At 37.4% G+C, this 25,879-nt stretch overlaps 2 protein-coding genes across 3 annotated transcripts in view; one reads left to right on the top strand and one right to left on the bottom strand.

Annotated features, from left to right (window-relative positions):
• Window positions 1-14,280, top strand: part of SLC38A4 (solute carrier family 38 member 4) — a 68,122-nt gene extending 53,842 nt beyond the window's left edge. For both annotated transcript variants that reach the window (XM_050746897.1, XM_050746896.1), the window contains 7 exons: window positions 122-397; window positions 530-609; window positions 1,922-2,022; window positions 3,758-3,882; window positions 9,488-9,632; window positions 10,506-10,603; window positions 12,102-14,280. In XM_050746897.1, coding sequence (XP_050602854.1) covers window positions 122-397; window positions 530-609; window positions 1,922-2,022; window positions 3,758-3,882; window positions 9,488-9,632; window positions 10,506-10,603; window positions 12,102-12,203 — 927 coding nt within the window. In that variant the 3' untranslated portion in view covers window positions 12,204-14,280. The remainder of the gene's footprint in view (window positions 1-121; window positions 398-529; window positions 610-1,921; window positions 2,023-3,757; window positions 3,883-9,487; window positions 9,633-10,505; window positions 10,604-12,101) is intronic.
• Window positions 1-25,879, bottom strand: part of SLC48A1 (solute carrier family 48 member 1) — a 1,155,028-nt gene that overhangs the window by 1,041,544 nt on the left and 87,605 nt on the right. The window lies entirely within an intron of this gene.

Here is a 25,879-nt window from a genome sequence, read left to right as displayed (position 1 = left end):
CTAAAAGGATTGCCTAACTGAGCTCCCTCACACGCTACCCCATAAGCCACACATATGGATTCTTATTTCATTGTTTTTTCTCAAAAAGCTGATTTTTTTCTTTTTTAATGACGGAGTCTAGGTGATTTACAAGAAATTCCAAATACCCTGCCCTCTACCTGTTTTGGATCACAGTGTTGGAAATCTGTCATTCAACAACACGCTTCCAATGCATGTAGTAATGTTACCCAACAACTCTGAGAGTTCTGATGTGAACTTCATGATGGATTATACCCACCGCAATCCTGCGGGGCTGGATGAGAACCAGGCCAAGGGCTCTCTTCATGACAGTGGAGTAGAGTATGAAGCTCATAGTGATGACAAGTGTCAACCTAAATACTTTGTATTCAACTCCCGGGTAAGTGAGAGGTCCAGGCTTCTAATGAGTACAGTTATGTGTTTTCTAAGTTTTTATTCAATAAACTGAGATGGCCTGAGATCACCATCTATGTTGGAATGCTAAACACGTGGTGTTGTCTTTGTTTTTCAGACGGCCTATGCAATTCCTATCCTAGCATTTGCTTTTGTATGCCACCCTGAGGTCCTTCCCATCTACAGTGAACTTAAAGAGTAAGGCAGCCATCATTTTAGCATTCTAATTTGCTTTGAAAATCTGCTCATATGTTCAAGGTTCTTTAAGAGGAAACACAGTTTATAGCTTCCTCTTCAGAGAAAATATGTACTCCATCCACCCTCAGTAACATGCTTTAATCAGAAAGGTGGGAATCAGCCCACCACAGCACTACCTTATTTGCTTCTTTCTCTCCTTTCTCTCCACCATAATGGTTCGGGGGAGGGGTTCATGGCAGGTGGACAAGGAGCCGCCGATGGTTGTAATAATTTTGGCAGGTGTTGGGAATTTAAATTTAAATTTTGTTAGGAAGAAGTGATGTCAGCTGGACTAGAAATGAAAACACCCATGACGACCAAAACTTATGGTTAGGGGCAGCCTCGATAAGCCACTGATGTCATTTACAGTCAGCACCTAAGCCTTGTCTAGAACACATTCGTTACAAGAGATGTGCCAATATCTGTCCTTTGTTGTCTTATTTGTACAATAGAGTCACTGGCTAGAAAATCTTGTTTCTTCTAGCTGATGGTCTGTGATTCGTTTGTATTCTTTTCCCTTTGAAGTTGTTGGTATTTGCTTGGGAACAAAGGATATGAACTCATTATAGCTGTTTTCCTCTTTCCCTTAAGGAAGGGTATTATATAATAATTCTCAACTTCTTTAATCTAGACATCAGTAACCTCAGTCTTCATTCTCACTAAATAGCAAAACTTTCCCTATAAATTCTGATTTACCTCATAAAAAATTTCAGAACACTTTCAAGTATTTTGATGTCTTTGATTTACTTTGAAAATCACGTGTAGCAGTTATTCCAGAAGCCTGACAATTGATCTTTGGCAGTCAGGTTCCCTCTAGAATGATTTCCAGAAGCTTTTCAGGTAACAATGTCAGGATTTCCAGTAGTCTGGACTCTTGGCAGTAGTACTTTGCTGACTCTCGTAGGTTCTTTTCCTCATCTAGAGTCATCTCATTTTGAAATGCAAAAACTTTCTATGTTAGAAGCCTGTTTGATCTTTATGTTAATTACATTCTTATTCAGTGGGCAGGCTTACTGACTGACATGAAGTAGACTGTTCCTCTTCTAGGGAAATGATTGTTTTTAAGACTGAAGGAGTAGTGTTTAAGAAAAATGGAAATGAATCCTCATTAGCTCTCTAAGACAAATTTAAATCAGCTATAAGTTTATGTACTAGAAATATGTCTTCACGATGAACAATACAGATACACTTTTTTATTCATTATTTTAATTTTGAAAAGTGATTTTTTTTTGTAAGTCTAAAAAACAAAGCTTGGTGTTCTTTATTTTTCCAGTCGGTCCCAGAGAAAAATGCAAACAGTGTCAAATATTTCCATCACGGGGATGCTTGTCATGTACCTGCTTGCTGCCCTCTTTGGTTACCTAACCTTCTATGGTAGGTCACTCTGTGAAAGTCATTCTCTATGTGCAAATCCTTGTTAGGCTGATCCTTGACCTGGGTAGGTATGATTTTTTTAATTGCCTTCTATAAGCATGATCTATAGATGACACATATTCAATTAATATACTATTTTAGCTTTGTCACTTGACCTGAGGAAATGGGGCCTGATTCAGCCTGGCTAACAAGTTACAACAATTTGTGAATTAACACATATTTCATAAAAAATATCCCTCAAATGAAATTATTTTCCTTTAGGGACAGATGATATTTCTTTGGCTAGACTCCATAGTCCAACTCAGGCTAGAAGTGATGAGAATGAATCCACTTGCATGTGATAAAGCTCCTTTGATGGAATTATTAACTGCAAAGCAAATGGCAGGGAAACTGCCAGGTCCTCAAGTTTCAACTTGCCTCCTATTTACCAGTCAAATCAAATCTGGGAGCTTGGGACTTTAGGTAAAATTTCTGACACATCCATTCTATTTTGTTATATCAAATGATTTCCTAAGAAAGAGGACATGACAGAATTTCCTTCAATCTGAGAATGCACTACCAAAAAAAAGTGACTGTGGCCACATTAGATTATGCCTGCAACATTTCCTCTCTGGCATCTTAACAGTTCACAAAAGGAATAGGATTGTACTCCTTCCATGAAGTGCGGCCACATATACAGATTTCTTGGAATCACATATTGACCTGGTAGCATATGTTTACATGAATCAGTGTATCAATATAAATATATTTTTGTATAAGCCTCGTTTTAAGGTTTTTAACTTAATTTTTTTTTTTTTCTTACTGACTTGGTAAACTGAATTGAAGGTATGACAAATTGTGGAGGAGAGATTCAGGAGTAGGCCACCATTTGCTTAGGTTTTCTTTCTATTTGACTAATATTTGACTATTAACCAAACATGTGCTTTAGATTGGGCATTAACTTTTTGCTGGTTGTGAAATAATGAATGTCAAGGTCAATACTACTGAAGGTATTTTCACTCCTTTTTGTCTGATCTTGAGGTGGAAATCCAACTACATTTGATTCCATAAATATTTCCTTGTTATTTGTGTTTGGAATCCTGAATGAATGTGTTTTCAAGTAGGGCAGCATCTTCATCTTAGAGTAGTATCCGTTGGGAGACCCTGTAAAGATTATACTAATTTATCCCTGCATGTTACTTATACTTATTTTAATGAGTTTCATAAGACAAGCAAAAACTTGAAAAAGCCCAAAAATATCTGTTTTAGGGTGGTGATGGAGTCATAGTTGTTGAGCTTGAAAAAATGGTAGCAATCATTCATCCTAGAGTTTACACACTGGCTTTGTAAACTGCATCAGGAGTGGCTGCACAGGTTGGGGCAAGGGAGGTGGTAGGCTGGGAAAGACAAGATATGGGGCTTGGGCCTCTCATCCCCTTCAACAAGAACACCTTAGTCTTTGTCTGATTTGTAATTGCTTCTGTACAGCAAAGATAGATTTATCACAATGTAAATGAGCTTGAGAGGCTCTTTATTTTGTATTATAGCTTCTGCAACTTTATAAGCTTCAGGACCTCTTGGTTTATTTGAATGAAGGTTGCATAGCTAATGAGCTCAGAGGCAAGACCAGAGGTGCCTGGATTCCCAGACCTAGGTTTTTTCCTCTGTTCTGTGTTCTCTCTATAAAATGTTGCCATAAGTGACCCGTGCTGATTTGACAACACCAAGCGGGCTCATTCTCTTCTTCCTGATGTAGGAGAAGCTGAAGATGAATTACTTCATGCCTACAGCAAAGTGTATACATTCGACATCCCTCTTCTCATGGTTCGCCTGGCAGTCCTTGTGGCAGTAACACTAACTGTGCCCATTGTCCTGTTCCCAGTAAGTACATAAGACTTTGATGAAAAAAACCTACTTGACCCCATAAATTAGCACATGTGTTCTACCTTCATTTTGATTTAATTATAGGGTGAGTTTGCAATTGCAATGCCTGAGGATATTGTTATTTTCCTATAGCATTTTGAGCCACTTAAAATTGGCCATTTAATGTGCAGATAGAGCAAGTCGTTTCAGGTGATATTTTTATAGTGTAGAAAAAAATCATAAAACTTATTTTTAAACTCAAATTTGAAAAGTGGAGCTTGAGCTTCCATCTTGTGGATTAGTAAAACTGAGTAGGAGTTTATATAACTTCGGAACCTTGAAAACCAAAACCATGTTAACTTTCAAATCATATTGAATTTCATCACAGTTTTGAAGGCATTTCATTTTTTTTCCAGTTTGTCGTGCTGCAATAATATCCAAAAGTTGCCTTATTTAACCTGACGCCTTGAAGGCTAATGAAAAGGGGATTCATGTTAAGTAAATTATATACCAGAAAAAAATTTTTCAAAAAACAGTTATGCTATCTATCACATATCTCTTTCACATGCGGCCTCTGCCAGACTCATACCAGGTCACCCCTTCCTGGCATTTGTCATTGGTGTCAGTTTGTTCTGAGATCCCAGAGCAGAGCTGGTAGTGAAAATTTGGGCTGTGTGAGTTAAAACCACCACCTAAGGATAAACACAGGTCTTCACCCTCCTGCCAACTCCTCTTTCATAAACACTGAATTTACTCATTCATTTGAGGGGGAAAAAATAAGTGACACAGTAACCAGCACTGTCCTGGACATAATGTTCCATACAGGGCTGGCATAAGAAGACTATTTCTATAATGACACTGTGGTCACTTTAAATGCAGCTTGTGTGCTGAAATATATTTTGGCACATTCCTTTTTCATGAGTGCATGAAATCAGATCTGTATTACTATGGTGGCTAATATTTTACTCTTAAATCATGTCTTGCCCCTAATATATCTGAAAGTATTTCAGATGACATACACATACCTTTAGCCTAAAATCAGCTCTGTCTTGGGTACAAGACAGAAGATAACTATAAACAGAAGGTATATGATAGGATAAAATTGCCAGGCAAACAACTTCACTGAGAAAATATCTAGAGCCCTTCTTTTTATGTGTAAAAAAATCACTCACTAAATATTGGCACAGTATAAGCACTCACATCATTGTAGAATCAAAGCATAAGAAATCTGTAATGTGCTTCTGTATTGCTTTATTCATATTCATATAGTGTTTTCAAACCACGGTCTTAAGGGATTGCCAGAATTGGCCATTGTCACACAGACAGCTGGTAACAGTTCAGCCAGTGCAGCTCATAGCCCAACACTGATGGCTGCAATTATTGTCATGGGAAGTAGAAGTCATTTATTGATGAACATTTCACTTCAGCATGGAAAATCCAAATCTCCCCTTAGAAATTCTTACCCTATGTGAGAAATAAAGCACTGGTGTAAATCTGACCATCAGGAACAGCAATAGTGTGTAAACATTAGATGCCATTAGAACTAAAATTGACCATAAGAACCAGAGTTCAGAAAAATGACTAACTGCTATCCTTCATTATGTATTTCCACTCAACATTAGCATTTATAAAACATTTTGCACATTATCCTGTCCTCACCCTTGTAATGTTACATTTAAATAATCTATGTAAGTGCTCTACTGCCCCACAGAGTCATAAGTCCCTGGGACTTGTGGATGTGCACAGTGACTGGCACAGAGGGTGAGCTCAGTCATGCTAGGGAAGAAAAACAGTCTTCAAATGAATCTTGCCTTGTCTTGAAATGTATAAACTGCCTTTTCTAGCAAAAGCATAGACACTATTTCCCTTGGTGACATGTGAAACGAATTCAGCTGGGTTGAGGATCTGGGCTAAATGAACCAAACCTCCCTATAGATGATGGATACATAGAGATGCTTCCTTGAGTGGATCTCAATCAAGTCTTCTGAGGCTAAATTCAATTTTTTTCTTTAGTAAAATGATAAAAGTTGTTATTGGTGCTTTTGCTTGTTTATTTCATACAACTTAGAGCTCAGATTTTCAATGTGTCAAATGCTGACCCACAGCATGTTTCTCCTGACAGTTTATTTCATCTAAGGAACTCTTGACCAATAAGAAGTTTATTTACTTGCCTTGATATCACCACATATTAATAATAAAACAAATAAAACCTAATCTGGATTAAAATCTATCAGCTTTAGACATTATTTTGCGTTCTCCTTCTTTCCACATGATAGCTGGGCTCTCTTTCTTAGGACTCTGAGAAGATATGACTGGGGTTTGTTTTTCTCTACTTCATTTATTATCTTTCTTTTCTCCAATCAGGTTAGTCTTTTCCTTCTTAGTAAAAGGTGCATAGTAACTGCTTGTAGGATTTGTTGAACAAGTGAATATATGAAATGAATTAAGATAGTGTTTTCAGTAGCAGCCCGACATTTCTTTCTCTCTTAGTAGTGGGCAGGGTATCTATTATGGAATGGCACCTCCTTCCAGAGGACTGATCATGCCATTTTCAGCTTCTGCTTCCCTTTATGCAGTAAAGTTCCCATATTTCCATAAAGAACAGGAAACTAAATAATGTTAATGGATATATCATGAACACACAGACTCAAATGTCACCTGCTATGCCTTTGAAAAAAGATCCCTAGCTACTTGTATTTCATCTTATAGTTAAAATCATTCTTTTCACTTATGTTGCCTTCAGATCTGTTTTGAAGTGTATGTAGATATCGACATAGAAATGCAGCATATATTGCTATGAACTGCAGTGGAGTAGTGATTCGTAGGTATTTCCAACATCCTTGCCTTAAGCAAACCTGCAAAATCAAAGTGTGAGCTCTGTCTAAACAATGGGAGAGGCTTTTTTTTTTTTTTTTTTTTAAGAGTTAGAGCTAAGACTCTCACTTCCTCCTGTGCCTCCACATTTTTGACCTTCACATTGGGCCCCTGCATCAGAATACAGCACGACCTAACAGGATCCTGTTCAGGACTCTTTCTCTGGAAGTAACAGACGTTTTCTCTAGAGCTGCGTAGACCTTAATGGAATCATTCTGGGTCAGAGGCCCTGGATGGTGCTGGGGACCTCCCCTCACCCACAGCATCTGACCCACATTTCCAGGTTCCTAGCAACTTGTGTCAGTAAAGAAAAGGGCACATAGCTAAGTATAAGAGCAGATAAGTTTCAGTGGGAATCAGCAGTGGCCTGCCCTGGCAAAGGTAAACAACTGCTGGGGACTTTTGGTCCTAGGCTCACTCCTCAGGGAAGCACTTTAACATGGATTGACCAGCACGTTTCCTTCCTGATCTTTTCCCCCACCACCACCACAAGCCTAGTACCTCCCTCCCTCTTTACTCTGTTGCCCTCTTCAGGAATGCATTGGAAGCCACCTTCAGTTCTGTTTGAAATTTTCTTATTCCTTATTCACAAAGAGGAGGAAGCATTTGTGTTTACTCCAACCATTCTACCTATTATTCCCATAAACTTTCTGTACTCTCATATCATCAGGCCAAATGTTAGTCTTTCTGGGAGCCAGGAGGCTGCCTTCCCATTCAGAGGCCCTGGACATACAGGACTGCCTCTAACTCACTCGAACTCAGCTTATTGTCCTGAATGCACCATTTTAACAAATGACTACAAAACAAACTGTGACTATTTTCTGAAAATGAACCTATATTTCATACTTGTTTATTCTATCTGTTTAACACTGTGAAACAAATTGTCCTCAAGCACTATGTATATACCATAAAAAGCTTATTTTAAGCCTACCAATTAGACCAGTTTTGACAATATTGAATAAGCACTAATTGCAGATCATAATGTAGAATTATAGGCTGCTGAGGAAAACAATATCACACCATTTGCTTTCCTCAGTTTACTTTTCAGAATGAGTTTCATAACGTTCACTAATCCAATTTTTAAAATTCTTTACGAAGTTATTCTTAAACTATTTCCAGAGACTATCTGGTTTGTCATTTTAGAAATGAAATTGCCTTTTCAGCCTAAACAGATGGCTTTAATTTTTGGTGGAGTGGTATGAAAGGAATGTCACATGAGAAATTGCAAGCTATTTAGTTTGAATTTTTTGTCATTCATACATGTTTCAAAATATATTTGATGTTTTCCCTCTTTTAAATGAGTTCCCATCTCTGCACCTTAAGTGACTTCAGAACTAAAATTTCAAAGTGAAAATCAATCACAGCATTTCCAAAAATGTGAACTCCTGGCTTAACCGAAGCATTCACTTACTGGAAAGCTGATAGAGTAATTCCACTAAGTCAAAAAAGTGTCCTCTAAAAGATTCCAAAGATAAGAGTGTTTTCAACTTTGTTAAGCTGTACAAACACAAATGCCACTCCCTCCCTCTGCCCGCACGATCTTTATCCAGTTACAACAGAGTAACTTGAGCAGCTGCTGCAAAGTGAGCCTCTCTTGACCCTTCGCCTACTTATTTCAACTGCTGAAGTAGGGCTGAAATCTGTCAAGGATCGTGAAGGGAAGGAAAAGATTCCTACTATTCAATTTAATTTAAGCTTTTATTGAGTGTCTGCTGTGTGCACAACACTGAGCAAAAAAGTCTGAGGAATGGTTAGATTATTAGGTCCTATTCCTTGCCTTTCATAGATTTACAATCTATTGATAGGGAGACGTACAAAGGAGAGAAAGAGGAAGGAGCAAACACAAAAACGTCAAAACTTTAAGATGCCACCCTAAAATTTTATTTAAAAATGTTAAATAAAATGCAAAATTAAGGAAAACCTGGATTTGTAAAAATTCCTTTCACAATCTTGTGTAAATCAATTCAGTGCTTGCCCTTAATGTTTCATCCAGTCTGATGAGACATGTTTCATGATCAACAAGGGTTTTACTGTGTTTCTTAATTATGTGTCTTACCTGTTATCTCTTTCTGACTGAGATTATTTTTGACAATAAATTCTGAAAACTAAGGAGGTGAGCACATAAAATATTGTCTTATAAAGTACGCTAAGGAAAAAATGACACTCCATCTCAAATATCAAAAGTTAGCATCAAGACTGCACAACAAGATGAAAGTACAGTCATGTACTTAAAAATGTGGACATATTCTGACAAACGCATCTTTAGGCAATTCTGTCATTGTGCAAGCATCATAGATTGTACTTGCAGCCTAAATGGTGGAGTTTACTATACAGTAAGGCTATATGGCATAGCCTAGTACTCCTAGGCTACAAACCTGTACAGCATGTTACTGTACTGAATAGTGTAAGTACCTGTAACACAATGATTAAGTATTTGTGTACTCAAACATAGAAAAGGTACAGTAAAAATACAGTATTACAACCTTAGGGTATCACTGTCTTATATGTGGTCTGTTGTTGACTGAAATGACCATACTTAATACCACTGAACTGTACACTTAAAAATGGTTAAGATGGTAAGTTCTATGTTATGTATGCTTTATAATAATAAAAAATTGAAAAAAAAAAGCATCAAGATCTTTTCTGGGAAAAAGAAAAAGAAAGAAAATGCATTAGAGTGATGAGAATATTTGAAATAATAAAGTAAAAAACAAATAAATGATCTTGCCTTTGAACTTTCTTGTTTAAGATTCGTACATCAGTGACCACACTGTTATTTCCCAAAAGACCCTTCAGCTGGATACGACATTTCCTAATTGCAGCCATGCTTATTGCACTTAATAATGTTCTGGTCATCCTTGTGCCAACTATAAAATACATCTTCGGATTCATTGGTGAGTTTCAGAAAGGCTTCAATTTGATCAACCCAAACTCACGCCCCATTAAATGGTGGACAGGGAACCAGTGCTGGGTCATCCAGATCCCCGTCTTTCTCAGGCTCACGGATTCCCTTTATCCCTGTGAGGCTCTGGTGATTGAGCTGGTCACTTTCTCTTCCTCCTAAGTGACACTGGGAGCCACCTTATAGGTCATTTAGTCAAGCTGCTTTTTCTGACAGATGAGGAAACTGACCCTCATAGAAGTCAAGTCATATGCCTTGGTGTGGACCCAGGATTTGGACTTAGGTATTAGCTCTGTCATCAGGAAAAGAGGAAGATAGATTTTACCTACCAGAAGCTCTCTGATACTATGAGTATCAGCTGAACATTAAAAGGTATCTTCAGAGGAATAGGAGGTTGATTATGTAAAATGTATTATTAGTATTTCCCATAACTGCATGGTCCATTAATTTTCATTCTACTCATTGAGGGGTTACTTAAATTTTAAACACAATCTAAAACTTTAAAAGAACCATGTGTAGGCAACTTGAAAAGTAAGAGGTGGATAGGTGTGTCATGAGTTCAGCCACCTTAGTATGTATTTATATTACTAATCCCCTGTAAATTTGTGTTAAATTCAGCCTCTTATTGCTTATTATTTGTTGCATATACTTATGCAGCTTTGATGTTAGGTACATTTTAATTATCTCTATAAACATATCTTCTATGAATAAATAACCAAGATGAGCTTATGTGACTTGAATGTGTGTTTTTAGTGCTAAGTATAGGATAGCTTTATATTTGGTTTGTTTAAAGTGTGTGCTGGCATCTCCTTTACTAAGACCTGCTGGGTAAGACATTGACCTTGCCCTGTATTTGTCTTCTCAGGGGCTTCTTCTGCCACTATGCTGATTTTTATTCTTCCAGCAGTTTTTTATCTTAAACTTGTCAAGAAAGAACCTTTTAGGTCACCCCAAAAGGTCGGGGTAAGTAAACCTTGCAATTTCCCCCATTATTAGTTGTTCTTCCAAGTAATTAGAATAAACCGGAAAATAACATAGTTCAGAAAAATGAATCAATATACAAGAACCAAAAATCAAAAATGTGCTAGAACTCTCTGGTAGCAGAGAAAGGAGATATATTCTGAAACTCAAATGATTCTACTTCAAATATCAAATATCCTGTGTTGAGTCTGTCATACATGTCAAATAGTAGTAGCCTTTCCCACAGGCACATGAGCTTCAGGCACATAGCAGTGTCCAATACCAAGCTGCTGTTGCACTATCCACAGAAAATCATGCAAGAAGGAATTAGACTCTCTAGCGGTGTTATGGAATAATTTAAATATTTTGGTCATGGTTGTTAGTTTTGCAAAGCCAAAAGAAAGATGTTGCTTTTATTTTCCCCTCCGTAGTGCCTGTTGTCCCTGGTGTGGACTAAGATCCAGCACAGAACCATTCATCGTTCTGTTAACTTCTTTAGATACAAAATACGGTCTTGTTAAATCAGGGAGTATACATTTCTTTTCCATAAGACTACTATAGAAACAAATGCTAGAAATAATTGTTTTTCCAATAAGGAAACACTATCTTTCACTCCTTAATAAAGTCATGTTAAGACTTGAAAAGAATATTTCTTACTGAATCACTCTGAATTTTTCCCTTGAAGTCATTTACCTTTGGGATGTTTCAGGGACTTCAGGATAGTTTGGTATCAAAAGGTCCATCCAGCAGCTTGCCCCCAAATTTTAACTCTATGTAGCCCATCTTGCTTGGATTTTTACAGCAGTGTGAACTTGGCAAATTACTTGTCCTGTTTGTGACCTACTTTCAGTTTGGCCAATTGTGAAATGAGTACAATTACCTCCTAGACCCTTTCTAGTGAAAAATTTTTAGTTGCTGCTTTCTTATATGTAGAATTAGGAGGTATGTGATAAAATGTAAGGCCTCTTCTAGTGTTAAAATGCTGAAGAATTTTATATGTACGTATGTACATATGTCTTTATATATATGTGTGTATATTATATGTATGCACACACACACACACACACATACACTTTTTGTTGCCACATCTTTTAAGCTTTTGGTTTTGTTTGCTTTATAAAATTAGAATCATATCATATAGGCTATTCTTTTATAACCTGCTCTTTTTCACCTAAAAGGTTGTAAGCATTCTCTAGATTGTTGAATTTTTTTTCTGTTCTTTGATTTTTAATAATCACAGGGTATTCCATCTTCTTGACGTACCAAATCAATTAACTGTTACTCCATTGTTGCACCTATAGGTTGTATCTCTCCACTGTATTCGTCTTCCTTCTCCAATTAGGATTCGAAATTGACTGATCGGTTAGGCCTGGGCATCTGAGCTATTAAGAATAATATGGCTCAATATATAGATCAGATTGCCATATTATGTAAATAACTAAAGAACAAATTGTACTAAGTATGGTTTCTGTGTTCCTAACAAAGTCTCTCTGAATTATAGGCTTTCATTTTCCTTGTGATTGGAATCATCTTCATGATTGGAAGCATGGCGCTCATTATAATGGACTGGATTTATGATCCTCCAAATTCCAAGCATCACTAACACAAGGAAAAATACTTTCTGTTTCTATTGGAAATGGTTGCAAGTTATACTCCAAAAGACATTTGAATTACCTTGATTGGAATGTTATTCATAGGAAATAACAGGAAGATTCCAAAGACGTTTACCAGTAATATCACTAGGCACCTGTAGAAGAGGAAAATCACTGTTTTTGTCAAGGAAGGTTGTGTGAGTGTTTAAAATAAAACCTGTGGTGCACATTTCTACCCAGGTCTTACTAGAACAGTGTGAGATGATGAAGGTGTATTTTTGCTGCTTTACGAGCAGAATAAGGGTAACTGCATGTAACAGTCATCAGATAGTACTCTTTCCCCTGCTGTCTCCTCACCCTGCACTCCCTAAAAAAGTACCAAACATTTGTATTCTCAGAACATCAAACAAAAATGTCCTGGTGGCAAAGCTATCACCATTTAACGCCTTCTCTCAGTCTTGCACCAAACTCTCTGGTCTGTTTACTAACAGAGGCAAAAGGCATGTCTTAGGAACTGTTTCTGTAAGGTACATGAATGGTCAGACACCAGTCTAGAGCATCTTACTGTCAACAGCAAAATGTTATTTTGCCCACCGTGTTTGTGACATTGAGTTAGTGACTTCTATATTCAATAGATTTTTTTTGTAAACGTTAAAACATCTATATTTAAATGTTAAAACACTAAATATAGAGAGGGGTTTTATTTCAATCATAGAGCAACAGCAAAAACAATGCTGATAGCTAAACTGCCTGTTCTAGAGAGCATCTGCTTTTTCATGTTATTCCTAAATCCTCTTGTCATACTTTTGTCATTGAACAATGCTCTCCCTCTCGTCTTCCATCCTCATTCAGAATTTTAAGAAGACCACAATCATGTGGAAATACACTACCCAGTATTGTTTGATACATTTTTATTTGATAAATATTCAGTGCAGGAAACTGTGATTTGCTATATGTTTATGTATATAATCTTATTCTGTAGTCATCAGAATGTTAATGTATGGTACATTTGATTTTTATTTTTTACATGTGTAGTTTTCTTTCTTCACAAAGCATTTATATTTTTGGGGGTGGGTGCAGGGAATTAAGTTGGTGGGCTCAAAAATCCATTCATATGTATCTGTCTACAAATGTCTGGGGATAATTTAAATTTGAAACCTAAGTTATATATAGTTCGGCAATGCTCTTCTTCAATATTTACAATAATAGGATGATCTACAAGAAAATAAGTTCCTTTTTGCAAATTATTATCAATACTAAAGTTGCTCTTTTAATTTAGCATGTCTAAAATAGGATTTAGTTCAGTTTAACTCACACAGGTGTTTGTTGACATTCATTGGCCATTTAATACAATGTTGAGTGGTTCTCCATAAAAGTGTAAGTGCTAACACTACAAAGAAATGCACACAATCATTCTCGCTCACTTCTATAACAAACTTACATAAAATGGATTTAAAAATTCCTACTCACAGCCTAAAATTTCTGGAGTTTACTACTTTTATTTTCAAATCATAGTAAGAACACTTGCGTATTTTATATTTTAGTAAAGCCAATTATGAAATACAAGTATCATACATGTATGATAATACTAAATCATATTTCAATAAACTTTCTGGACTGTGCCTAAGAAAATATATTGGTTTTATGCATTATTTTCTAGAGGTATAATACCATAAAATGGTGCATTGTGCTATGGAAATTGAGCATTACTAGAAAGTATCATAACTTTTGAGCTACTATTATTTGAAAAAAATCTGCCAAATAGCATCATTAAGAAATATTTACATTTTCACTCATCTAAAGAGTATACAAAAATAGAAAATGGAAAAAGGTATCTTCTGAATGTTCAAGAGCATCCTATATTGCCAAATAATAAAGCACCATTTTTTCTTCATAACCAAGATTAAAATTCATATATACTGCAGGGCAGACATACATATTATAACTTGTGCTGATTAACCCCATTTGTAAACAGATGAAAATTTTATTTTCTTATTTCATTTATAAGATGGCTCAATGTATTGGGAGGCTTCTTTTTTATTACAGAAAGTGTATATTGGTATATAATAAATTAACTTTTCAAATGACTATGATGTGATTTTTGATCTATTGTTAAAAGAATGCTGTGTTATTTGTACATGAAACAAAATTTAAAATCCAAATACTGTCTTTCTTATATTGGTGTATGTTCCATTTTCATTGTTACCTTTGACACAAAACTAACATTTGTAGCCATCATCATGAAAATAATTGCCATCTTATTTTGGCAAAATAGATATTTAATCCTAAATTATTATGATTATAATTTTGGTATAACATGTATACCACTTAGAGTGAATTTGGAAGAAATGAGTCTTTTATGGTTAGTTCAAAAGAATCCATTGAAGATGGAAAATGAGAGAATAGAAGAAACATGTGAATAGTAAAAAAAAGAGCAGAGAAAATATGGAGGCAGGGAAAACATGCGAGTCCTAAGGATTGATTATGAATGAACAATTAGGGGGATTGATGAGTCATAGGGTAAGTATATGCTTAACTTTATAAGAAACTTCCACATAGTTTTCCACAGTGTTTCTACCATTTTCATTTCCACCCATACTACATACGACTTCCACTGACTCCACAGCCCTGACGACATTTGGTGGTGTCTTTTGTACTTTAGCCTTTCTAGTGGGTCTGAAATGGTGACTTATTGTGATTTTCATTTCTGCTTCTCTGACAACTAATGTTGAAAGCTTTTCATGTGTTTAATGGTCACTCATATATCTTCTTTTGTGAAGTGTGTATTCAAATCTTTTGCCCATTTTTAAAATTTAGGTTTTGTCTTTTTATTGTTAATTTGTAGAAGCTCTTTAAATTTGGATCTATGTATGTCCTTTGTCAGATTGCTAATATATTTTCCCAGTCTATGGTATGGTTGCTTATTTTCCTAAAGGTGTCTTAATCACATCTTCCTGGGGACAGGTCAGTATAGCTCAAAGGTTTGCAATTTATGTCTTAATGAGATAAGATTAATCAGAGTGGTATAGTCATAATTAAATGTTTTGATGTCCTGGGCCTATATAGGTAGGAATGGATCATCTAACCAAGATGCAAAAAAAAAAAAAAAATAATAATAATACTTAGAAAAACTTATTTAAAATTAAACATCTTTATAAAAGCAAACTAGATCAGCATACGTTAAAGCTAGCCACAAGGCAAAAACTATACCAAGAAAAAAATAAAAGAAATTTTAAAAAGAAGCCTCAGAAGCCTCTTGATATGGTAGGGATCTGTGTCCCCACCAAATCTCATGTAGAATTGTAATCTCTAATGTTGGAGGTAGGGCCTGGTGGGAGGTGATTGGATAATGGGGGTGGTTTTTCTTTAACACCATCCCTTTTGGTACTGTCATAGTGAAAGCGAGTGAGTGATCTCAAAATCTCATTGCTTAAAAGTGTGTGGCACTTCCCCCTTCTTTCTCTTCCTCCTGATCTGGCCTTGTGAAGTGCCAGCTCCCTCTTCACCTTCCATCATGATTGTAAGTTTCCTGAGGCCTCCCCAGAAGCTAAGCAGATGCCAGCATCATAATTCCTGTACAGCCTGCAGAACCATGAACCAATTAAACCTCTTTTCTTTATAAATTATCCAGTCTCTGGTATTTCTTTATAGCAGTATGAGAATAAACTAATACACCTCCTATCCTCCAAACTTAAATCCTAAACTTTAATTTGTTGCACACCTACTCTTAAAGATTGACTAAAGGAAGTTCTTCAAACACAAAGTAAATGATAAAAGGACAAATGTTGGAGTATCAGGAAAGAAGAAGAAACGAAGGAAAGATAAGAAATATGGGCACATACATAAGACTATTCTGTTCTTAATGAGTTTTATAAATACATTTTTGATTGGAAAAAATTACTGATATTCAAGACAAAGTTTCTTTTAATGGGGAAGGTAAGGGACCTAAATAGAAGTAATGTGTCTACACTTCATTCAAGGTGGTTAAATGCTGATACCAATAGACTGCAATAAGTCACATATGTCTAATGTAATATACAAAACAACCACTATAAAAACTATACACAGACGTACATTCAACAACACTATAAATCAATTAAGATGAATTTATAAAAAATGTTAAATAACGCCCTGGAACCCAAGAAAAGCAAAGCAGGAACAAGAACCAAAGAAAACAAATAATAAAATGGTAGGCCTAAACACTAATATATCAATAATTACCTTATAAGCTAGTGGTATGAATATACCAATCAACAGAGATTGGAGAGTGAATAAAAACCATGACCCAACTATATGCCATTTATAAGAAATTTACTTCTAATTCAATGACATAGCTGGTTGAAAATAAAAGGATGGAAAAAATATACATTAAAAAATTAATAATAATATAAAGAAGGAGTATCTATACTAATATATGGTAAAATAGACTTTAGAGAAAATAAAATTACTACAGGCAAGAGGTGTCCATCTTATCATGAACATAAGAATAAAGGATCAATTAATCAGGAAGAGATAAGCCTAAGTATGCACACACCAAGTGATAGGCTTCAAAACACACGAAGCAAAAACTGATAGAGCAGAAAGGAGAAGTAGGTATATCTGCATTGTAGTTGAGGACTTCAACACCCACCTTTCAGAAACTAATAGAACTACTAGATAGAAAATTAGCAAAGATATAGAAGATATAAACAACACAATCAACCAACAGTTTCCAATTGATATATATATAGAGAGAGAACATGGAACAGTCTACCAGCAACAGTGGAAAACACAGCTTTTTCATATTCCCATAATAGGCCATATTCTGGGACATAAAACAAACCTTACAAATTTAAAAAAATTGAAATAATATAGAGTTTTTTTTCTGACCATAAGGGAATCAATTAAAAATCAGTAAGAGGCAATAGCAAAATGTCTAAATAAATGAAAATTAAACAACACACTTCTATATTACCCATGGGCCAAAAAAGAAGTATCAAATGACATTTAAAAATACCTCAAGCTGAATGAAAATTTTAAAGTCACATATTAAAATATGGAGGATGCATTCAATGCAGTGCTAGGAGGAAAACTGATAGCACTAAGTGCTTGTATTAGAAATGAGGAAAAGTCAACCAGGCACAGTGGCTCACGCCTGTAACCCCAGCAGTTTGGGAGGCCGAGGCAGGCGGATCATGAGGTCAGGAGATCGAGACCATCTCGGCTAACACGGTGAAACTCCATCTCTACTAAAAATACAAAAAATTAGCTAAGTGTGGTGGTGGGTGCCTGTAGTCCCAGCTACTCAGGAGGCTGAGGCAGGAGAATGGCATGAACCCAGGAGGCAGAGCTTGCAGTGAGCCAAGATGGCGCCACTGCACTCCAGCCTGGGCGACAGAGAGAGACTCTGTCTCAAAAAAATAAGTAAATACAAATAAAAATTAAAAAAAAAAAAAAAAAGAAATGAGGAAAATTCTCAAGCCATCAATCTAAGTTCCCATAGCAAGAAACTATGCTGATGGATTGATGAAAGGGTAAAGCTGCTGCTAAGATAATAGAATTCCCCATTTTGCTGTGCAGAAAATGGAAAAAATGAAATTGGATTATTTTACCAAATAATTACTTGCCTATGAAAAGTACTCATCACATGGACCATTTTCTATTTTAAAATGTGATAAAATGAAGTACTGTTTAGTCATGCTTTGTTAGTATTTTGGAAAGTTGTTTAGAATCAAGGGTTGACTCAATTATATTATTTTACTACTGACTCCAGCTCTTCTGATGGGAGAGTAGAAAAATCAGGGACTGGCCGGGTGCAGTGGTTCATGCCTGTAATCCCAGCACTTTGGGAGGCCAAGGTGCACAAATCATGAGGTCAGGAGAATGGCTAACACAGTGAAACTCCATCTCTACTAAAAATACAAAAAATTAGCGGGACCTGGTGGCATGCACATGTAGTTCCAGCTACTCGGGAGGCTGAGGCAAGAGAATCGCTTGAATTGGGAGGCAGAGGTTGCAGTGAGCCAAGATCGCACCATTGCACTCCAGCCTGGGTGACAGAGAGAGACTCTGTCTCAAAAAGAAAAAAAAAGAAAAAAGAAAGAGAAAAAGAAAAGAAAAAGAAAAAAAAAAAAAAAACAAGGATTGAGGCTCTGGAAGTCTGAATGCTAGTCAGCACCTCCTGCCAGGTGATCCTGGGAAAGCCCTTCCCTCCATCCAATCTCTACCATCAGAAAACACCAAGGAACTGAACTGGATCATCCCGAGAGACTCTCTGGGTCAAAAAAGGAGGCTGCAGCTAGTGGGAAATTTATCAAGTGAGAGTTGTGAAACAGCTGGGTTCCTATGATATTTTAAAATATCACCTAGGCCAGGTGCAGTGGCTCTAGCCTGTAATCCCAGCACTTTGGGAGGCCAAGGTGGGCAGATCATCTGAGGTCCGGAGTTTGGGACCAGCCTGGACAACATGGCGAAACCCCACCTCTACTAAAAATACAAAAATTAGCCAGGGGTGGTGGTGCACCTTTAATTCCAGCTACTCAGGAGGCTGAGGCATGAGAATCGCTTGAACCCGGGAGGCAAGGTTGCAGTGAGCCAAGATTGCGCCACTGTACTCCACCCTGGGCGATAGAGCAAGACTCTGTCTCAAGAAAACAACAACAACAACAACAACAACAACAACAGCAACAACAACTCCCTGAAAGACAGATTGCCCCACAGATTGGGCAGAATCTTGTGTTAAAGCAGAGGGTCCAGATATGACCTACTGGTTTATACAACTCTTCAAATCCCAGCCCTGTGTTTTTCTTACCAGTGACACATACACTGCTATGGACTGAATGTTTGTGTTTCCCCCAAATTCATATGTGGAAGCACGACCCGCCAATGTGATTGTATTAGTCTTTTTTCACACTACTAATAAAGACATACCAGAGACTGGGCAATTTACAAAAGGAAGAGGTTTAGTGGACTCACAGTTTCACTTGGCCAGGGAGGTCTCACAATCATGGCAGAAGGTGAAAGTCACCTCTCACATGGTGGCAGACAAAAGAAGAATGAAAACCAAGTGAAATTGGTTTCCCCTTATAAAACCATCAGATGTCATGAGACTTATTCACTATCATGAGAACAGTATGGAAGAAACCACCCCCATGATTCAATTATCTCCACTGGGTCCCTTCCACAACATGAGGGAATTATGGGAGCTAAAATTTAAAATGAAATTTGGGTAGGGACACAGCCAACCATACCATTCTGCCCCAATCCCTCCCAAATCTCATATCCTCACATTTAAAAACCAATCATGCCTTCCCCAGCAGTCCCACAAAGTCCTAACTAATTTCAACATTAACTCAAAAGTGTGCAGTCCCAAGACAGCACAGGTCTCTTCCACCTATGAGCCTGTAAAATCAAAAGCGAGTTAGTTATTTCCTAGATACAATGGGGGTACAGGTATTGGGTAAACACAGCCATTCCAAATGGGAGAAATTGGCCAAAACAAAGGGGCTACACCCATGCAAGTCCAAAATCCAGGGAGGCAGTCAAATCTTAAGGTTCCATAATGATCTCCTTTGACTCCATGTCTCATAGCTGGGTCATGCTGATGCAAGATGTGGGTGCCCATGGTCTTGGACAGCTACACCCCTGTGGCTTTGTAGGGTACAGGCTCCCTCCCAGCTGCTTTCATGGGCTGGTGTTAAGTGTCCGTGACTTTTCCAGGTGAGCAGTGCAAGCTGTTGGTGCATTTATCATTCTGGGTTCTGGAGGATGGTGGCCTTCTACTCACAGCTCCACTAGGCAGTGCCCCAGTGGGGACTCTGTGTTGGGGCACCCACCCCACATTCCCCTTCTGGACTGCCCTAGCAGAGGTTCCCCATGAGTGCCCTGCCCCTGCAGCAAACTTCTATCTGGACATCCAGGCATTTCCATACATCCTCTGAAATCTAGGCAGAGCTTCCCAAACCTCAGTTCTTGACTTCTGTACACCTGCAGACTCAACACCAGTGGAAGCTGCCAAAGCTTGGAGCTTGTACCCTCTGAAACCACAGCCTGAGCTGTACCTTGGCCTTTTTTAGTCCTGCCTGGAGCAGCTGGGACACAGGGCATCAAGACCCTAGACTGCACACAGCAGAGGGACACTGGACTTGGCCCACAAAACCATTTTTACCTCCTAGGCCTCTGGGCCTGTGATGGGAGGGGCTGCTGCAAAGGTCTCTGACATGCCCTGGAGACATTTTCCCCATTGTCTTGGGGATTAACTTTTGGTTCCTTATTACTTATGCAAATTTCTGCAGCTGGCTTGAATTTCTCCTCTGAAAATAGGATTTTCTTTTCGACTACATTGCCATGCTGCAAATTTCCCAAATTTTTATGCTTTGTTTCCCTTTTAAAACTGCATGCCTTTAACAGCACCGAAGTCACCTCTTTAATGCTTTGCTGCTTAGAAACTGTTTCTGCCAGAAATCCTAAATCATCTCTCTCAAGTTCAAAGTTCCACAAATCTCTAGGGCAGGAGCAAAATGCTGCCACTCTCTTTGCTAAAATGTAACAAGAGTCACCTTTGCTCCAGTTCCCAAGTTCCTTACCTCAATCTGAGACTACATCAGCCTGGATTTCACTGTTCATATCGTTATCAGTATTTTGGTCAAAGCCATTCAACCAATCTCTAGGAAATTTCAAACTTTCCCACATTTTCTTGTCTTCTTCTGAGCCCTCCCAACAGTTTCAACCTCTGTTACCCAGTTCCAAAGTTGCTTCCAAATTTTTGGGTATCTTTTCAGCAGTGCTCCACTCTACTGGTACCAATTTATTGTATTAATTTATTTTCACACTGCTGATAAAGACATACCCAAGATTGAGCAATTTACAAAAGAAAGAGGTTTAATCGATTCACAGTTCCACATGGCTGGGGAGGTCTCACAATCATGGCAGAAGGTGAAAGACATGTCTCACATGGTGGCCCACAAAAGAAGAATGAAAACCAAATGAAAAGGGTTTTTCCTCATAAAACCATAAGATCTCATGAAACTTATTCACTACCATGAGAAAAGTATGGAGGAAACCACACCCCCATGATTCAATTATCTCCCAGTGGGTCCCTCCTGCAACATGAGTGAATTATGGAAGCTACAGTTCATGATGAGATTTGGGTGGGGACACAGCCAAACCATAACAGTGATGGTATTTGGAAGCAGGGCTTTTGGGAGATAATCAGGTTTAGAGGAGGTCATGAGAGTAGGGCTCCTGTAATGAGAATAGTGTACTTATAAGAAGAGAAAGAGACCACAGCTCGCTCTCTGCCATGTGAAGATGGTGAGAAGGTAGTCAATTGCACACCAGGAAGAGGCTCTCACCAAGCACCAAATCCACACCCCCCTTGATTTCAGACTTCCCACCCTCTAGAACTGTGAGAAATAAATATCTGCTGTTCAATCACCCAGTGTATGGTATTTTGTTTTGGCAGCTGGAGTTAAAAAAGACACCAGCATGCATGCACACACATACACTCTCATTGTACTACATGCACATGTGCATAAGCACATGTACAATACACACATAACATACTATACACACATATGTGCAATTTCATTCATATATACACACCACACTACATACAAAGCTCATGTACACACGCCTCTCACCATCTACCTTCACACACACATATCACTCAGCACCATGCCCTTGATCCACATTGATTGGTCATTCTCCAGGTTTACAAGGTCCTTTCTCACCTTTCTGGCCTTGACACATGGAATATTTCTCTGTGACCATCTTCATCTGACTCATTCTTCCTCATCCTTCAGTTCTCATCTTAGATGGTGCTTCCTCCAGAAAGCCTTCCTGACATCCCCATTCTTCTACCCTAACTGGCTTAGATCCGATAGGGCCCTGTTGTTGGGTCATACAATAGCTCCTGCTGATCTATGGTTCAACTTTCCATAGTTTCAGTTACTGACAGTCAACCACAGTCTGAAAATATTATATCCAATAATATATTTTGAGAGAGAGAAAGTCCATATTTATATAACTTTATTACAGTATAATGTTATAATTGTTCTATTTCATTATAAGATGTTAACCACTTACTATGCCTAATTTATAAATTAAACTTTACCATAGGCATGTATGTAGAGAAAAAAACATAGTATTCATGGGGTTTAGTACTAGCCATGGTTTCAGGCATCCATTGGAGGTCTTGGAATATAGCCCCTGTGGATAGAAAAAAGCACTGTTCATTTTTTTTGTAACTCCTTTCAGTGATGTCATGTTGCTGCTTGAAATTGGTGGGAATCTTTACACCATGGAAATGGACAAGCACTATAAATCAGGAACTTTTTTCTTTTTTTTCCTTTTTGAATTTTTTTTGGTAGAGCCAGTAATTAGACTAAGCATACCACTAATTAGACTCCACATGGTCTTCCCATAACACCTCATAATTTCTTTTTATTTATTCCTAACATGTATTACCCATATTTTCTCCTTGTCTATATAGCCCACCAGACCATAAGCTCTGTGAGGGCAGATGCTGCCTATCTTGTTTTTTACCGGTACACCCAGTACCTTGCATAGCTCTCAGCTACATTGATCTCAATGAATATATTTAGTTAGATTACTAAATGAATTCTTATTATCTCTCTCCTTCTATTTGGTATCTGACATAGTCAATCTCCTAATTGTGGATCATAAAGCCATGGGATTGTGGTTACAGGACAGTTCTGCTCCAGATAACAATGAACAACTCATCAGAAGCTGGGACTCAAGCTCTGGAGCAACATCTGTGAATTAAGAGCTCAGTCCTTCCAGGGTGACATTACCCTTTTATCTCCAGCCAACTTTTAAGAAGGTGGAGGAGGCGAAGCACTTAGAAAACGATGAGATGAGACTTCACAGCAAGACTCCAAGAAGCTCTACTTGCTGATGCCTGAACTTGCCTTAAAGAGAGATAGATCATTTCTTTCCATGATCAGAGAGAGATATCAAATGTAAATGTCCTGTTAGGAGTGGCATGTCTTGTTTCAAATCCACAATTCAAGTAAAACATTCCTACAAGATCTTTCTTTAAAGCAAACTTTGATGGGAGATACAGAGGGAAGCAATGGAGCCAAGAGCTGGAGAATGCCAATTGCCTAAAATGGGGGAAGGAAAATAGAGTAGACAATTTACAAAAATAGTTGCCATCAACTCCACCACCCCACAGCAGGCGCATGTCCCTCCTTCTGCTCCTCCCATGAAGAGGGGGAAGTCACCTTGGAGCTGGACTGACCTTAACTTGCTTTGACCAATAGAATGTATTCAAAGTGACCATGTGTCACTTCTGGGCATTTAAGTGGATGCTTCCCTTTCACACTTTCTGGGGAAGCCACTAGTAAGAATTTGCTGTGCACCCTTCCAGACCTCTTTTTATATGTTCATATCATAGATCAAAAATACAATCATTTTATGTCATTTTTACTTTAAAATTTTTCCTGTGTATATATTTAGGAGGTCCAAGTGCAGATTTCTGACATGCATATATTGCATCATGATGAACTCTGGACTTTTAGTGTACCTATCATCTGAAGAGGGAACATTGTACACAACAGGTAATTTGTTCAGTCCTCATCTCCTCTTACGTTTGTAGTCTTCTGTCATCCCACTCTGTATGTCCATGTTTACCTATTGTTTATCTCCCACTTATAAGTGATAATACATGGTATTTGACTTTGTTTCTGGGTTATTTCACTGAGGATAATGACCTCCAGTTCCAGCTATATTGCTGCCAAAGACTGGTTTCTGTTTTATGACATTTTATAACATAAATTTATACACTGTATCTATTTTATAACTTCCTTTTTTTATTTGGTAATAATTTTTGGAGATTTCTGTTGATAGTATACAGGTGTAATTTATTGCTTTAACTACTGTAATTCTAGAGTATAAATATATCACATTTTATTTAACTATTCCTCAAGTAATGATCATTCATTATTCATAACTTTTTCATTATTACAAAAATACTACATGGAATTATGCAGATCATGACACATCTCCACATATACATATGCAAGTGTTTCTCCAGCTGGATCATATAGCATGCACATCTTTAACTTAATAGAAGCCGCCAAATTATACTAAAAAAAAAAGCATCAATTTTTTCTTTTACCAGCAGTATATAAGAGTTGTTTTTTCACACAATTTTTTAACTCCCCAATATTATTATTTAATATTTGCCTTTATGATGGCTAGATAGAGTATCTCATTGTTTTAATTTGCATAAAGCTAATTACATATTTAGCAATATATTTACAGTCATTGTTTAATCATTGAAAGTGCTTGTTTATATTCTTTGACCATTTTTTCTGTTAGAATGCTTCTTTTCCTCTTTTTTTTTTACATAAATCTGCATTACCAATTTGTTACAGACATGGTGTTAATATAAACTTTAAATTACCTAAAATAAGTCTTCCGATTTCAAGTAGAGAGAGCAGTTTAGTCACAGGGAGTAACTGAGATATGTATATCAATAAAGCAAATATTCATAATAATGAGAAGACAGGTGAATAGACAACTACTGAAGCAAGACTATGCTGACATAAAATGTTATTTGAAAAAATAGTTTGTCCTGAGGTGTTTTAAAATGATAGCTTTATTTAAGGAAAATTCTCTTGCCCAAATAAAGTTATAGTTTAAGAAAAATTGATTTGAGTGTCCTGTTTTCGTTTTCATGTTCTTCCATCAAAAGATGAGTGAGTATTCCATAATTTTCATACTTTCTTAGTTCATTTGAAGTTTTGATATTTTATAACCTCCTTAATACTAAGTATGATGATACTGCTTTGCGATGGGAAACATACACTTAGCACAGCATTAAGTATTATCCTGTGACGCGGAGGGTTTTTAAATTTAGCTTTCAGCAAATTAGGTGACTAGGGATATCGAAAAAATAAACAAAGCAGGTCAAGGCCAGGCATGGTGGCTTACACCTGTAATCCCAGCACTTTGGAAGGCCTAGGTGGGCAGATCACTTGAGCTCAGCGGTTTGAGATCAGCTTGGGTAACATAGCAAGACCTGTTCTCTACTAATAATAAAGAAAAATTAGCCAGGCATTGTGGTGCATGCCAAAAGTCCCAGCTACTCAGGAGGCTGAATGAGGCTGGAGTGTTGCTTGAGCCCAGGAATTGGAGGCTGCAGTGAGCTATGATAGTGCACTGCACACCAGCCTGGGTGACAGAGAAAGACCCTGACTCAAAAAAAAAAAATTATTTTCCAAACATTCATTGACTCCTTGGAAAATTTTGTAGGAACATGATCTACCAATCAAACATATTGGTGAATGCCTAAATGTGCCCTCCTCACCATTACAGACGTCGCTGACCTACTCCATCAGCAATGGCATTTGCTTACCCATTTGGATCACTGTTGCACCCACTTACCCTTTCAGAAGCCCCAAAGTTTCACGCTCTCAGCCATTCTTCCTGTATGAAAACCTGCTATTAGAATAAGGTCTTATATCACGCATTTATATCTATGGCTGAATATAAGCTAAATGTTACCTTCTTCCTGGAGTATTTACATAGAAAACTTCTCTCAAACTGAGATTTAAAGCTCTGATTATTAATCGTGGGAAAAACCCCACACAGTATAAAGATTACTATCTTGCCATTTTTATGTGTACAGTAGTGTTAACTGTAAGCACCTTATTGTGCAACAGATCTCCAGAACTTTTTC

Source organism: Macaca thibetana, chromosome 11, assembly GCF_024542745.1.
Source record: "Macaca thibetana thibetana isolate TM-01 chromosome 11, ASM2454274v1, whole genome shotgun sequence".
In the NCBI taxonomy this organism is placed as follows: domain Eukaryota; kingdom Metazoa; phylum Chordata; class Mammalia; order Primates; family Cercopithecidae; genus Macaca; species Macaca thibetana.
Note: the sequence above shows the minus strand (reverse complement) of the source record. Positions and strands in the feature narration are given on the sequence as shown.